Source organism: Columba livia, chromosome 7 (assembly GCF_036013475.1).
Source record: "Columba livia isolate bColLiv1 breed racing homer chromosome 7, bColLiv1.pat.W.v2, whole genome shotgun sequence".
NCBI classification, from domain to species: Eukaryota; Metazoa; Chordata; class Aves; order Columbiformes; family Columbidae; genus Columba; species Columba livia.
The window spans coordinates 4769455-4786632 of NC_088608.1; the positions used below are offsets into that span (position 1 = coordinate 4769455).

At 39.2% G+C, this 17178-nt stretch overlaps 1 protein-coding gene across 8 annotated transcripts in view; it reads right to left on the reverse strand.

Annotated features, from left to right (window-relative positions):
* Positions 1-17178, reverse strand: part of KYNU (kynureninase) — an 86417-nt gene that overhangs the window by 36941 nt on the left and 32298 nt on the right. For all 8 annotated transcript variants that reach the window (XM_065070303.1, XM_065070307.1, XM_013369182.3 and 5 more), the window contains 3 exons: positions 15169-15358; positions 9515-9635; positions 3662-3744 (listed from right to left, as the gene is read on the reverse strand). In XM_065070303.1, the coding sequence (XP_064926375.1) occupies positions 3662-3744; positions 9515-9635; positions 15169-15358 (394 nt within the window). Of the gene's footprint in view, positions 1-3661; positions 3745-9514; positions 9636-15168; positions 15359-17178 lie in introns of those variants that run through there.

The following is a 17178-nucleotide window of genomic DNA, read 5'->3' on the forward strand; positions in this document are numbered from 1 at the left end:
AATATGACACTACATTTGTCATGTAAGTCTTGGTCTTCCGTAAATTATATATTTATTAAAAGCATTCCATTATTGAATTTCATGCCCACAAAACAAACCTCATCCGTGTCATTGGAAAACTGTTATCCTTTATAACCTGCACTGCGTTTCAGAAAAAACAACCTTTCTGTGATCCAATTAACCTATTACAATATTCAAAGACCCGGCACACAGGAGACAAAATTATGTTTGCTTTCTTTATTTCCTAACTTTATACCATATCTCAAAGACAGGCTAAAACCTGTATGTTCTGCTTGATAAATCTCCTCTTTAATAAAAGGAAGCAGCATTTGCAAAGTAGAACTTCAGAGACAATTATGATTGTGTTAGGCAGACACTGCCATCCTTCTCCTCTCTGACTGCAGTGGGAGCCTGATCCTCACCAGGGTAAGCAAAAAGCATTTTGTAAAACGATAGAAAAAAGGCCGAGGGCCTCGATTCTGAAAACTGTTTCGTTATTTCAAATAATCCTTATCACTCAACGTCACTACAAATCTGCTCAGCATTCGGTCTTCCCTCAACAGAGACCATTGTACAGCAGCAGCCATATAGTTAATCTTGTTCCATCAGAAGGTGATCCTGCCAAGGTTGTAATGTTTTAATAAAGTCTGGTAGGAGAAGCCGAGGTTACCATCACCACTTTATGCCCCTCGGTGTGAGTACAGAAAAAAAGGCTTTGGCCTCCACTGACCTTGACTTGGCATTTCATAATGTATTTACTACCGTAACTTTTATTGAACAAGAAAATGTGACAGTGTTTAATAAGCGAGGTGTTATAACACTATAAACCATTAAACAGACAATGATGTTTTACAGTCTTTAGTCCACTCCTGAATAGATCTCACTAAATAACTTTAACTTGCTACTACTAATTAGAATGAGAAACAACAACTCTTCCTCCTTTTCCACAACATATTAAGTATTGAATAAAAAACAGAGTAAAATTCTACTGTGTTCTTACATCAAATTAACTAAAAAAGAAAATTCAGAATACACTCAACTCATGCATACTCAGTATTACACCTTGCTGGAAAACAGTGCTTAATGATAAATAGCACGCTGCAAGAGAGCATTTTAACATAACATTTTTCCTGCCTTTATTCTCTTAGCCTTTTCACTATTACCTACTATTTTAAAAATCAGAATTACGATGCGGCCATTATCTGGGAAATATTAAATAGTTTGCATTCCAAGAATCCCACACTTGGGTCTTGCAAAATGCTATGAGGATACTGTATACATAAAACTCTGCTGGCATGCAAACCTGAGGGCCAGATTTGAGCCCAAACCTCATTTTACAGTTTAATGAAACAAAGTCCAAAAAATCTGGAGAACAAAACCCAAACTGATAGTGTTGACATGCCTTTTACTGTTGAAGAAAATAGGGCTAAGAAACCCTTCCTCAAAAAATCTTAAAACCATAAGTAAGTTAATGGTAGGGTGACCTCAGTCATCATAATTGTTTTATAAAAAAGTTGAAAATATATGTTTAAAATTAACCAAGCAGTAAGTTCAGTGTAGTCTGGCTATTGTGATTAAGAAAGCACCAAAGTCATATGGAGATTGGAGAAGAAAAATAGAGAGACTGACAAGCAATTAGATGAAGTTTAAGCAAAGTTCTCATTTCCTTCTCCTTACAGCCAGAACACATCTTTTAGTTAAACAAATATTGTAATACACACAGAGCTGGCAGCCTCTACAAGACAGATGGCTAAGGGAAAAAAAGTCTCAGTCTGAGTCCCTGCTTTCTGCAGTGAGTCTTAACCTAAGCCGAGACCAAACTAATCCCAGCACCGGCAGGAGGTCAGTGCTCAGACCGCCCCATCACCCTGAGGATTGTTCATGGAGGCCCACGATTTGCAAACGTTCACCAGAAGATGATGCAGAGAAGGATGATAATTCAGGTGCTTCAACCTGCTCTTGCTTATCTCTTATGGTTATATGAAGAGCATCAATGGTCTTACCTTGTTACTCAACTAATTTATGTGCCTTGAAGTCTGTAGTGTGGCTACTCTCTCATTCCTATAAGACATAGGAGAAATTCTCCATCCTCCAGTTGATTAAATTCAAAGTTTCCAATTGAAAAGCCTTACTGGACCACAGCTTACCAGTTATACCCTTTCAGAACAGGAACTTGGCAGAAACATTGGTCAACCCCTAAATCAGCTGCATTCAGCATTTCAACACCCTCCACTCTTCATATTCTCAAATTTTTATATTATATGATAGTTAATGGATGGATGTACTGAACTTGCCCTTGAAGGTAATGAAAGCAAGAAAAGTAATTTCTTAACCTCCTGAGCAATACTGGGTACTACAGTATCAACTCTGAAAATCAAAACAACCAATCAACATTTTGGTTTTTATTTCATTACACAGATGGGATCACTCCATCCAGCAATTCCCAGTGCACCGACACTCCTGTTAACCTAGTGCTTACATCATGGATAGACCAACTATAACAATATTTTCTTATATTTGTTCTAGGCTATTTGAAAACTTCTTCATGAAGAAGTCAGGAAGTAACTTTATTTATAAATATATAAATTAGTATTCCTTAATGTCGGTTTCCAGTTGTTTGGACTCCATTTCTCTTGAAGGAGGAAAAAAAACATAACTTTCTCCCCTGAACACTTGTCTATAGTTGGAGGAGAAATTACAAGACAACAGCTAGCATACAGTAGGTCAACTTATCTGTAGCGTTTTTCCTTAGTGAAGGTACAAATTAATATGTGATAATTCAGTTCAGACAGGCAGTATCGACAGCTGCCTTCAACAGCTAATTTGAAATACTGGCCAAATCCCACTAGAATCTACTAACCTAGCCTTGACAACAGCTGTAGGGTAGAAAAGGGGTCTGTGAGAAACCCTGCCAAGATCATTTCTCTTCCCCCTTCTTGCAGCAAGAACTCTGAAGAAAATCCCAGTGAAAGATTATTTCAGCAACTATACACAGGTTAGAGTAAGAGGCAATAGAGGACATTTGCATTCAGACTCAGACAACTGCTTTCATGGCTGGTAAACTCACCAGAAGTCTCCAGGGCCCCTTTTTAATCTCCAGAATAACCAGATGCATTTAGTGCTGAGGTCCCACAGTGCCGCAGGCTCCTCAAGGGGCACAGCAGGGTAATGGGAACCTACAAATAGCAGGTCCTGCCCCAATTATCTGCTTCATTGACATAAGCAGTTCTCAAATATGAGGCTGGATTTAGCGGCAGGGGAAGGAGGAAAAGCAGAAAATGTCTTGATAGAAATAGTTTTTCAGAGGGGAAAGTTCATTGGTTCGCTTCTAGGAGAGAGACTGAGAATCTGTAATGCCAAGTGCCCTTTAAAAGGGCTTCATGCGTTGGACCAAGTGATGCTTCAAGAAACCTTTGCTGCAGTTAGTTTTGCGATATGCATATGCTTATACATTATCACATACATTCATATCTTAAATCACTTGCAGCCTTAAAATAGAGTATTAGTCCACACACAGGGCATCCAGAAAAACTACTATTGAAACAAAAGAATACAAGAAACTAAATTCTGGTTACAGAGTTCTGGGACTTTCAGTCTTTAAAGAAACCAAATTTGTATTCATTTCTGGAGAAAGATTTTTTTCCTCACAGTTCACACCTACCAACCAGCTTAGCCATCAGGTCCACGAGGCACTCGTCTGCCAAAGCCCATGGGCGCTGACCATTGAAATGGCCATGGACACCTCTGAAAAAGAAGTAAACAATTAAAACATCCGCTGTTCTCTTTGGACCAGTCCTAGGAAACATATCTGATTCAGAGATCCCACATTTGGAGGAGAAGGAGGAGAAAGGCACACCAGGAAAGGGTCCGGTGGTGGTGTTTTGCTAACCCCAGGTCACAATAACTACACAGAAAGAAGAGACCACCCTGTAGAGCTACTCCATTTCTAGCTGAACATTGTACAGCGCAGAGGATGGTAGACTTGAATACTGCCTTGCTCCCTGAAAGAAATATTTATTGTCAAAAACAATTTCTATACTCCTGAATCTCCTGTCTGAACTCGCCCTTCTGCATATACCAGCAGGTACTTAATGTATATGCAGGGAAGCACCTGCTCAAACATTGTTGCTTGCTAATTTTTATAGCTGCTCTTCTTCCTGCCAAATCGTTCTAGATCTGATTGTGCATAAAGCTTTTTAGTTTGACAGAGGACATTTAAAAACTTTATTTTGCAAAAGTGTTCCTGTCTGCAGTCGATTATACAGGCACCTTAAACCTGAATGTGTCACTACCCTGAAGTGACAGGTATGTACATTCAGTTCTGGATTAAGTGCTCTGCACTAATTTTTGCTTCAAATGTGACATAGAAGCAGATTTCTGAGGTAGTCACTGTGCGTACATAAAGTTGCAAAGTTTCTCAAACATGCAAGATATAGCATACAGATTTAAATGCAAATTAAAGCAGATTGAGCAAAGTCATAATGGTGCTAATCCAGGGAAACATTGCTCTGGGCTTCCATCTCACACTGGATGATTTTCATATTTGCTGAGCACCACAGGGTACTTGTAGAGTCAGAAATGCCAGGCTGCATGTGGCTGAGGCAAACCAAGTATAAAACAGCTTCAAAACAGGGATAAAAACAATAGGATACTGGGTAGAGAAAAAAAATAAAAATAAAATTTAAAAAGCCCTAAAAGCTGTGATGAGAGAAAGAAAGAAAAAAAGAGCAAGTAATAAATCTTTCAAAGAAGAACAGGCACACAACGTCTACTCAAAATCGTGAGAAGACCTGTGGCAGATTAAGACATGAGAAAGAAGGGTGTACGAGACACTATGAGCTAGACCCCCATGCTTAAGGCTATTTAAAAGATTGGTTTTCCCTATCCACCTCCTACCTTCTTAAGTAGAATTTTGTTCTGTCTCCCACACAAATTACCTGGATGTTTTACTCTCAGATCCTTTCTGATTGACGTGGGTCTAATCCACACCCCCTAGGAATATTTCCAAAAGAACCGTGGTCCTAAAGAAAAGAACTGCTGCATAAAGCACAATTTGTATTAACTATTTCAAGCCTCTTATCTTTACGAAATGCCATTTGCTTTTGTACTGGTTTAGGTCAACAGCTGAAAGAGGTCACGCTGGACTTCTCAGATAAAAATATCCTCCCTACGTTCAACAGGTCCAGCCCCACACAGACAAGGAGAACCCCAATCTTTAGTTTACTTAAGGTCATGGTAGCCTATCTGACCACTTTTCTCCTCTTTAGAATTGCTCTCTGATGAGACCTTGATAGCAGAAAAGCAGGCAGTGTGAAATAGCACTCATTTGCAAGAACTATTCCTCATAGATGAGGAATAAAGGCAGTAGGTGGGTAGGGGAGAAGACACAATAAGGGGCAGGATTAGTGCTAAAAGTTCCTTCCTTCTATCAGACCATAACGCAGCTGCTTTCCCTGAAGACAGTGGTATGTGTTTCACAAACAGCATGACATTTATTTCTAATTTCCCTTCTTATTCTTAACTGTAATATAGTCATCAAGAGACTTCTGGATAATACAGACTGTTAAAATAAATTAAAAAAAAAAAAAAAACACAAAGATTTTCAGTGGCTGCCAGCCTGAGGGGATCTGTATTTCTGAAAGAGGATAGTGAGCGTAATAAGATGGGAAAAAGAAACCCTAACTACCTATGGGATTCTCTTTCATTAGCTTTTTCTGATTTTATAGCCATTAGTGTCCTTTCTAATGGGAATTTACTGATGAAAGCTTTCTCTACCAGCACACAGGACTAACAAAATTTCAGAATACATTTCCAAGTTGTCATGAAAACAGATATGAAATTTTTGGGCACGAGAGTATTTTATTTTCAAAAGAAAACATAGAAATGTAAGCGTATTGAAAGAGGGGAGAGCCAGTATTAATTATTATTCATATTATTATTATTATTATGGCACAGCTTACAGCTTGCCTCCCTCTTGATGGCCAATATAAATGCCAAGCAACAAAAATTATTGCTGCTAAAATGGTAGTTAAAGGCATATTCTTGGACCCTTTTTTTTAAATTTTAATCACATGAAACTCTGTAGCCTTTGCTGATGGCACAATACATCCTATTACACTTAGGTTGTAAAATTCTATGCTCTGCCTCAGAGAATTTATGTCTCTGTATATTATGCCACCCCTCTCTGAGCTCTGGTAGGCACTGGGGGTAGTAATCTTTAAGGACACAACTGCAGTGCTTCTGGCATTCGCCTCAGACACAGAGAACCTACGTCTCACTTCGTTTCCACTGCACCCTAGGTAGAAAGAGAGACTTAAATCAAGGCACCCAAATTAATGAATACAAAACATGGCCCATCAAATCATAAAGCATCATACAAACAGAACTATTTCTTAAACTACTGTGAGGCTTTCCCATCACACCAGCTAATTTCTTAGTCGGTTACCATTTTATTTTCAATTTGGCAAGAAATCACAATGCCACATTTTATTCACTGAGGTCTGGTTGATTTAAAGCTCACTAGGGGAGCTAGAAACACATTTTCCAATGTGATCCCAGGGTTTCAAAGGCGGTAACAAAAGGGATTTAAATTAATTGCCAGTTTCAGGAATCTTCTGTGCTCATCCAAATCTTCAAGTAGAAATTTCCTTCTTGTTTCTTTGCCAAAAATGACGCAAGGTACTTAATGAGCCTATACAGACTCTTCAGTTTGATTATGGTTTCGAGCAAAGAAATAGCCAAAAGAAAGGGAGACATATTCAAAGAAAAAGAACTGTATGGAGTGGTAGATTTAAGGCAACACTAAAAAACCCAGGGCATTAAACCAGACATTTATAGCTCTAACATACAACCTGCTGAAAGGCACAAATGCTGAGATGACCCCTGCCGAACTACAGGAGAGGTGGGTCTGTCAAACAGAATATGACCCAGCCTGCCAAGCTGCACTCCTGCTTGCAGGACTGTTTGTTATATCTTGCGGGATTCGTTCAGCACATAGAACCAAAAGATACCTTTGGAATCTCTGAAAACTGTCCTTCGCTGCTGCAGGTGCCATATTATAAAGCCTGCCACAGACTTGGAATTTTTTGTCTACCACATTCATGTCAGAAGCTTTTTGTCACACTGCTTCAATGCTTAGTAGTTTGTATTTCGTTTCTAGGCTCAGTTTATTCACTCCTTGTTTATATTTGCTGTGCCAGCATGTTATTTCACATAAGTGGCTCCTTTTTTCCTCCCCTTTGTTTACCCCTTGATACACTCACAGGAGAACAACCATTTTTCCTCTCTCAGTCTTCATTTTCCTCTACTCAACAACTCTGATCCTCAAAACTTCCATCCAGCAGGTTCTCCACTCCCCAGTCACCCCACCAGCCCTTCAGCATAACAACTGGCTACATTATACTCTCTTATGTTTTAATAGTTCCATTTTAATGAGTTACTTGGATGTGAGAGACATCACCCACTGCAGCAAGTATGTTCACATGAAATAATGATTCTATAAAACACATTAACTGCTTAAAAAGTTGTGGCAGGAGAAAGGGAAAACAAGACACTGCAAAGCACCTATTGGCCTTTACGCAACCAAAAATTCACTTCAACCATGGTCTTCTAGATTAAAAAAAAAAAATGGATTATTGGCTACTCTAGGTTAAGCATGGAAGATGCCACTCTTCCTTCCTTTTGCCCCTTGTTCAATAAATCTTGGATTTAGCTGAAAACAGAAAGAAAGATGAAGTCTCAAAGGCTCTTTTTTAATCCATGCAAAGAATGCCAGTGGCTTGAATTTGTAATTTTTATACATTAGCATAAAAAAAGAGGAACACAGAAGGAAAGAACACAAAGACAGAACAGGTATGTGGGAGGCAGATGTAAGAGCAGAAAACTGTAACCCACCATTTAAGTGCAGGAGGAGTGAAAAAGGACAGTGACACTGTAAGAAGGAACACAACAAGAAAGAAATGCATGAAAAGAGTTCGTTCTCTCCAGGCCTTATAATGAGTTCCTGTCACCACACAGAGCTAAAGCTATGAGCTTCCCTGCCCTTGACAACAGACACTGTGTAATCGTCCTTTTCACTCTTGCCATCAGCTATATGCACTGAAAAACGTTTAAATAGACAAGTATAGCAGCTATTTGAGATGAGTCCCCAGACAGAGCAAACAGAAAATGCGATAAACCAATTTATAAGAGAGTCAGAATCTATATCATTGCTGGCTTGAAGGATGTACCTAGTTTGCATGCCATTTCTTAGATTCTCGCTACTTATTTATCTAAGCCTTAGACACTAAATTCCAGACTGCCAACGCATGAGCCATTGAACAGCCTTTGGCTGGTCACAACTACTACCTTAGACAGGATTTTGCCGAGCTGCCCTTGCTGACCGGAATAAAAGCATCTATTTGTGCATCTTCAACCATCTATTCCTTTGCAGCCACCAGCAACCTTATATGTCAGCATCTTCAAACATGCATTGCTCTGTTGAAAATTAACCTGACCTTATTCTGACTCTCAGTTGCCTGAGGCACATCCACAGCTAGCAGGATTTTGTGGTGGGTTTTCACTGGGTTTAGTTGGGGCTCGGGTTGTTTTGGTTTTAAACATTCTGATTTATTCTGGGTAAGGTGTATGGGCCTGTGCTGTATTTTTAACAAACAGCCTTTCTAGATTTGCTACCTCTTTCCTCATGTCTTAAAATCATGTTCAGCCACATTTCCCCCTTAGGTACAGCTACTGAAGGCCTTCTCTTTTCTTTTGGGTTTTTAATTATCATTGAGGAAAACACACAAACAAACATCCTCCACTGTAGCAAAGACAAACATAAGAATGGAAGTGAACCAATGCAAAGGTACAGTGAAGGAGCTGCGATATGTTTACACTCCCAGTGCATCACTCTAACAGATAAGAGCGCTATCTGACTTTCACCTTCTGAAAGAGCTCAGCTGTTTCCCTGATAAAGTACGATAATCAAACAGAAATGGACAGGGTTGCAATTTTTTCAAATGACTGGAGAAACTGTAGTGGTGTGCTGAATGAATAACCAGGAGGAACGAGCGCTTCCCAAAGTTCAGATTCATTCCCATTCATTCTCAACCTTCTCACTTTTAAAAATACAAGTAATTAATAGGAAACACTAAGCCATTTTTATTAACCCACAGCACTCATATATTAATAAGGGAATCAGCAGCTACAGAGTTTCCACATTTACACTGTAAAGCCTCCATCTAGACTGTTTCTACTGAAACAAGGCTGCCCAGTTAGCAGAATCAGTTTTGCCTCTTCTGCCTCCCTATATTTCCTCACAGCACAGATTATCACAGCTGGAAGTTTTCTGTTTGCTTTACTGCTCATACCTTTAAAGGAGATATAAATAGCAGTAGTGAAACACTGAACATGTTTTACTCTGGGGTTGTGGTGGTTTTAACACTCTATTCTTCTATTCCAGCATTTCCAAGACAGATCCCAAAATAAAATCAATGCACAGGTTAGCATCTTGAATACCCTGCAGTGTACTCACGTTCGAGCCCATTTGTCCAGTTCTTCATCCAAGTAAGTTTTAACTTTTCTTGGCTGGAGCCCAAGAGAATTCCCAATGAAGTATATGCAGCTTTCCTCTCCATTTGCCAGGCTCAGATCAGCTGTGGAGGGAATCACGAAATCATTTTGGTTGGAAATGGCCCTCAAGATAATCGAGACCAGCCATCAACCTAACACTGGCACTAACCCATGTCCTTAAAAAGGCATCTATGCATCTTTTGAATACCTCCAGAGATGGTGACTCCACTGCTGCCCTGGGCAGCCTGTTCCAATGCCCAACAGCCCTTTCTGGGAAGAAATTGTTCCCAAGATCCAACCTCAACCTCCCCTGGCGCAACTTGAGGCCTGTTCTCCAGGCTGAACCCCCCAGTTCCCTCAGTCTCTCCCCCCATCACACTTGTGCTCCAGACCCTTCACCAGCTCCCTTCCCTTCTCTGAACTCACTCCAGCACATCAAGGTCTTTCTTGTCACGAAGGGTCCAAAACAGAACCCAGGATTTGAGCTGCAACCTCACCAGTGCCCAGTACAGTCTAAGGAGGAAGACACGCAATTTGCAAGCAGATATTTCCCCTTGTCCTCCTGCATTTTTTTGGCTTAGCTCATTGATAACTGTTCTGGAGCTAATGTGAGTTCAGGAAGTATTAAATCTCCAGGTCTCTGGGGCTGTGTGTAAAGCAGCAGCTGGCACTGATTTTTGTCAGATCTGTAACGAACAGTGAGTGAAGAGAAAGCATTTTCCTGACCAGGCTATCCACTTTTATTCCATCATTAATACATTCCTACTCCGAGTCATGAAACTACTTGAATCGCGCATATAATAAAAGCTAAGAATAAGTAAATCTGTGTCTTTCATATAAGGTCTTCCTGCATGGTTAAACCGCTATTTAGAAAAAACGTAGTCATTGCAGTGAATATTTTAAGGCAGCCTCAAAAGTTCTTGTCTTGTCGGCATACATTGTGGGCTGCACTTCATGTCATCCTCTGAGGAGGGGTAAATCTATGTTGACAAATCCTTTCAATGATTAGGAGAAAAGCAAGGCAGTAGAAATTTATAAATAATAGCTCTAGTGAGGTTCTGAACAATCTAATTACCCCATGTCATCATCTATCAATCCAAATATTGCCTTTTTCTATTATTTCTCATGGTAGAGATTCTTGGAGGGACAAATGATGGTGACCTTCTAGAAGTAGTAAGTAATCTTACAGTCATCTATACATATGATTACAATGCCCCAAAAGGTAACGTTAAATATATTTTACTTAAATATAGTCAATATACCTCAGAAGACAAATCAAATTAATGAATATGTTAAGATACATCCTAGAAATGAATTATAAGATTGCATTGCCATCTGTGAAAATTTTCTGTTAGGGCTGTAGAAAAATAGATTAGATGCCTGGAAAAGGTCTCTTACTACCTTTTGCACTAACAATTGCCAACTTCATTGAACTTCACCAGAAACACATTTTTCAGACATATAGACAACGCGGGTAATTTCTTAATTAAAGTTTTAGAAGCTTTTAAAAAGCACAAGTCAAGGAGCAATTTGAGCCTAATCTGTTTTACAGATACTATATCTGGTTTTCATCTCTATTCTAATATGAATTAAAACAGAGAGGCATAAATATTATCCATGCTCCTAAACTGGTTCTATTAACAGTTCTTTTCCTATCAAGAAACACAATAATACTGTCTCATTGGGAAAAGCAAGTAGGACCTTTGCGCACAAATTTGAAAGCTCTAAATCTCACTAATACTCTTTATGCTCCAGTCAAGCATTCATACAGGTAAGGAATTACAAGTTAGCTTTTTCTTGCACCACAATCCTCTCTAAATAAAAATGCCTCTTGGGTCACTCTTGGAGAGAGTGACATTACCTCTTCAATATGTTTTTTTTTTACCTTTACATCACTTATTTTGGATATTTTTTCTTTTTGGCATGTTATCAACTCTATACTGGGCTGTAATCTTGCCCTATTCGCAAAAAGCCTCTTACTTCCCCCTCTCTGACATCATTAAGACTCATTTTGAACCACTGCTGCTTCAGAAAACAGGTTTGTTTTTTGCAGCATCTTTATCATTTCACAACTTCTGACCAGCACAACACACCCTTGTGCTCCAACACTTTCTCAGTCACAGTGATAATCTTTACAGTAAAGCCTTTGTCTTCTTCAGCCTTGCAATTGTCTTTCCCCAAATTACACCACCTTCATCTCTCACAGTATTGGCCCTTTTTATTTCTGGAGGAGCTGCTGTTAACATTGAATACATATTGAAATATTCTAATAGGAAATAAGCACAATTGATGAAATAATGACTGGTGCAAAACAGGAGATAATTATTGAAACGTGTTCTTACAGTAGCCTGATTAAAAGCTTTAAAAAATATATTAAAAAAGGAACAACAATTTACATTAGGATTAATTAGATACATTATAAATTATTCTCACGCCTACTCAGATTAGTCAGATCTTATAACATACATTAATTTGCATACTAAATATACCCATTCACCTACATCGAGGATGTATTTCTATACTTTTTAAACCTTAAAGAAAAAGCAAGTTAATTTTCAGAAATATTCAGTCCAAACAGAAGGGAAAAACACAAAGTTTCTATTAACCAGAAAGGTAGGACTAAATCTGTTTATATGCTATCTGAGTCCTATCCCTTGTTGAAGGATAAAAGATCACCTCTTTCACACCTTCCTATGCCCCCTCACAAGCCCTCCAAACAAAGAGCCAGATTCATGATTAACCACTACCTTTAACCATCTCTTCAGGGAAATACAGCTCAACACATTCAGTCTGGGACACCTTTTTATCCCCAAGAAACCCAAACAATGTTCTGTTCCTTTACAAGATGACAAAGCACAAGCCATAGCCTTAATCAGATTGGTGATTTGGTGCCCAGCTGCAATCCAGTCGTTCCTACTTCCCCCCAGTGCACCAAAAAAGCGTTAAAGCAGCTTTGTTGTCAGCGAGGAGATGCAAACACCTATTTAAATCTTCTGCTGTCATCTTTTCCTATTTGCTCACCTGAGCCTCGTCCCTCATGCTTGAACATAAAAATTCAAAGATTTACCAGAGTTAGTCTGCTAGTGGTTTCCACTTGATTGATATAACAAATAAACAGCTGTGACAGTTTAGAAGTTGATAACTAAATTAAACTATTATAATTACTTTCTAAATATTTTTATGTACGTCATCTTACAGTTGTCTCCTATGGATATTCTCATCTGCTTCTTGTAAGGCTTCATTTTAAAACCTTATTGTAATGTTTTATGTAAATACATAAAGAATATTTGATGGCTAATATCTGTAATGACATTTATCTCCAGAAGCACGTTATCTGGGATCCGCTCCTGTGCTCAGATAAATGTCATGGGAGATCTGTCTCTATGGTATAGACACACAACATAAATAAATATATATATTTACACCCCTGCTGTGTTTCAGTGGGTAAGCTGTTCCTGATGACAGCTGAAGCACAGAGAACAGAGACAAGGGAAAAAGAGAAGGCAAAAAGCCCTCAATTTGGCAACACAGGATTGATGGGTTCTCTGTGCTATTCAACTGGTACAACTTTGTAGGCTGCTTATCTTCACTAAAACATATATATCCACAGTCTCGGCACTACATATTACAGTAACTGGGAGGAAAAAAAAATAAATATCAGCAGTCTCTGCATCTAAATATTATAGTTATGGAAAAACAAACAATAATGGAAGTTGGAAGGGAAGCAATGATAACTGCCACAGGGGTACCACAACCTCTATATGCTTCTCAGAAGACAGATGCTTTAATCTGAAGCTGCTGGGACAGCACACTGAAAAGTGACTTTTCGTATTCTTGAGAGACATTTGGCACGCTGGAACCACAGACACAGCTGGAGTCCAACTTCTCCCCAGCTTCTGAGGGATGTTCTGCATCTCCTGTACCTACACTGCACTGGGGATGGTGCACCAGCAACACAGTGGCAGCAGAACTGATTTTCAGGACAGAATAGTCATAAACAAACAGATGGGGTTTAAGAAACGCTTGTAAGCAACCAGGGAAAAAGAGAGAAAAAAAACCCTTTTTTGGCAGACAGGCTGAGAAAATCTCCTTCGTGCAAAGGAAGCGCCTAGTTTAAATATTTGTAAAGTGTCCAGTTCCACTCTGAATAATATAAATAGCAAAACCCAAGGATTTAAATGTGAGGAAAGATAAGCCAATATCACTAGTCCATAGAGCACTAAGATTTATCACCCCCGTGTCCTAGGGGCATGAGCAGGCTGCATTCCCAACATTCATCATTGCTAGGCAGAAACATACTGAAGACAAAGATACTTTACTTTCAAAAGATGTCCAGAAATTCAGACAATTGGTACCATTTTCTACCACAGATCTTTACTGGATATAACTTGGTCAATGTACCTGTAATTTTTCACGTACTACCACTACTGTTCTTTTCAGAAAAATATCTGCAGAAAATTGAATCTGCATTTATTAGAAGATGAAAATGTTTTGCAATAAGTTCTGTGACTTCTTTTTTTTCCTTTAATTTTTAGTAGGTGCTTTCTGCCAAGGCGAAAAAAATAATAAAAGGAGAAAGACTATACCTATATACATTCACCATCTAAGGCAATAATATGCCATTTCTTCAGCTTCCCGCGTGCTATGACCAGGGACCGCAGAGCAGGCACAGCTTCTGCTCCTCGTGTACTTGACATGTGAGCAGAAAATAAACCCAGACAGGACTTGGGAAGCTGGAGAAGATCCCAGGACCTTGCTGGCTCCACAGGGGCTCCCAGCAGGTTTCTCTGCATAATTCTGACCAGACACACCAGCAGGTGCAGGTATAGAAAAAAACTACATGGAAATGTTTTGTAGTTTTTCTGGGCTGGGAGTGCACACCAGGTCCTCTCTAAATAAATCAAAGCTATCCCTGCACCCATGGCCTGGCATGCCACCACATCCTCAAAACAACCTACAGACCTTGAATGAGGGGGAAAATCTTGAGAGCCATTTCGCACGGTACAGTTATCTATTCATAGACAATTCATGAGGAAATTAGGAAAGATCTTCAACTAAAAGGTTTCAGTATTAATTACTCAGATCAATTATTCATTCTAAGGCACAGTCTTCTATTCAGCCCCCAGAAGAAAATAATCTCTACTACTAACATTTATGCCTTATTACTAATATAGCGCATGTACCATCTCTTTGATTAACTAAAATAATTGTAACTAGATAGATAATATCAAACTATATTATACTGAGGAAGCAACTAGTTTGAACTATTGTAAGCTACATTGTCGTTTCACACCATTAGATAGAGAAGCTTCTGCCTGTAATTTTCAATCAGTCACTATATTGTTCAAAGCAGCTGACTGACAGCATAAGCACTGTGTAAGTACTGTATCCTCACATTTTATTCAGGATGGGAATGAGAGCATAAAGCTTCTGGTGCTCGAATAAGTTGATGGATTGATTTAGCAACATCAGGGACACACTCTGCTCAGATGCAACTGCAATTGCTCAATTATCTCGTAAGTGACAATGATTTCCAAGGTTTTGTGATAAACACATGTGGAAGATGCAAAACCCCACCCTTTCCACCCACTTCCCCGCTGTAATTACAATTCTTACTTGGAGGCAGATCCTTGACTTTTGGGATAAAGAAACATTGACGAAGATGTTTTAACTCATCTTCTTCATCTAAGTGAAAAGCAAGTTCCTTGTCTGTGGGACTGCATCCTAGCCGCAAGGCAGTTTGTTCTAAAATGTTTGCTGGTAACACAGGAGAAGATGGATCCATTTTCAAGTCGTTCAATTTCACCTTAAAAATGAAAAATGCCACAGTTTAGCTTCTGCAGTCTGCATATTCACCAGTGGCTGATAAGCAGACACTAAAGCTGCATCAGTCAAGACCCAAACTGACTTGATGTGAAGGTTTTAAAAAGTGAAGTATTTGAATAGAATGGGAAAACTGATCAATTCAAGTATTTCCAAGGCATCTTCCCCCCCTCCCCCGATACAATGCTGTTCCCATTTTAAGCTATATCAGCAGCTTTTAAGTTCTCCCACCAGCCCGGCAGCAGTTACAAACCCTGAAGTGTCATTCACAATTTTGAGATCTCAAAGCCAGAGGCAGCGCGATTGTTTCTGCAGTCTGTGCTCCTAAAAATAGCAGGTACACAGATACACCGAAGTTGCTTCCAGGCTGTACAAGGTTCAGCATCTTTCAGCTTTTCTTTGAAATAGGAAGAGTGTTTGTGTACAGCCACGTTCACATACCAGAGCAGAGCAAAGAAACATACCATTAAAATGGAGCTTTCAGGACCAGAACCTTGAATTAATATTTCCTTCTAGCTACAATGAATATCCTGGTGTTATAGCTCCATTTGTCTGGCAAAAAGAGAGAAGCCCAAGTCATGCAGCAAACATGACAGACCACAGTTTCTAACAGAATATCCGAAAATGTATCCACAAAATTTACAAGCTCATTGATCTTTTTAAGAAGAATAGTCCTGTAACTGTAATGCTCAGAGACACAGGTACGTTCAACACAGCATTTGTGCACCTGGCTTTGCAGATCCATCGACAAAGAAAATTTATGACACATGCTCTGTACTTGAGGGCAAAACTTGGCCGGCGCTGCCCGCTGCGACTTGTTGCAGGAGGCTCACCAGTCACTTGGTGGGAACCCTGTAGTTAGACCACACAATATTATCTGCCTTTTTAACATCCCCAAGAGTTTTGGTGCAACAGAGAAACTCTAGGGTCATAGGTAGAAATAGGACAATTTAGCACATGATATACATAGAGTCACTAGAAAATATAGCGTTCTCCCTCTGCGAAAGAAAACTCTTAAAGTATGTACCCTCCATAAGTACCAGCTCTCTTTTCTTATAACCAATAGTATATTATTGATGGTTATCCAGAAACAAGCTGTGGAGAGAACAACACATGATTATGTGGGTTGCAGCCAGCTGAGCTTTACATTCATTCCCACTTAACCAAGCTTGCGCTTTTGTGGAAGAGCAGTTCTGAGAGTCAGCATCAGGGTATGTTCCCAGTTACAGACATTGTTAAAAATTAAATCCCTTATGACACTTTTGTCTTTATTCTTTATGGTACAAATGCATAAATGCAGATTAGTTTTTTTAAAAAAATTTTTATGCCAGTGCCTGAAAACCATCCAGAAGAGCTTCATCAACACATACGGGAAGGAAAAGTGATATTTAAATATAAGCCCCTAGATAGCACAACCTCATTACAGCCAGTTAATCCAAACCTGTTTATACTTTAGCCAAGTGGCCAGCAGGATGCTAGTTAGCTGGTTTGATAGGCTGTCATTTAGTTTATGATAAGAACATTTTCTTTTTCCCTTTCAGACTTGATAGCTCACACAGTAGCAATTCTTCCTCTCCCACCAGCGTGTACAGTTTTTTTAAAAAAATAAATAAAATAAATAAATAGCCAGTAGAGCTTTTTAAGATAGCTGTTTTCAATAGCTAATGTTCACCAGCCCCTGGGAGGTACTGGAGATATCCTTGTTTTGTGTTATCTCCACACAGGGTGGTCACACCTCCTCATTGTCACCAAATTTATCATTCCCACTCATTCATCCTAATCATCCCTTAGCTGGTAAAAAGG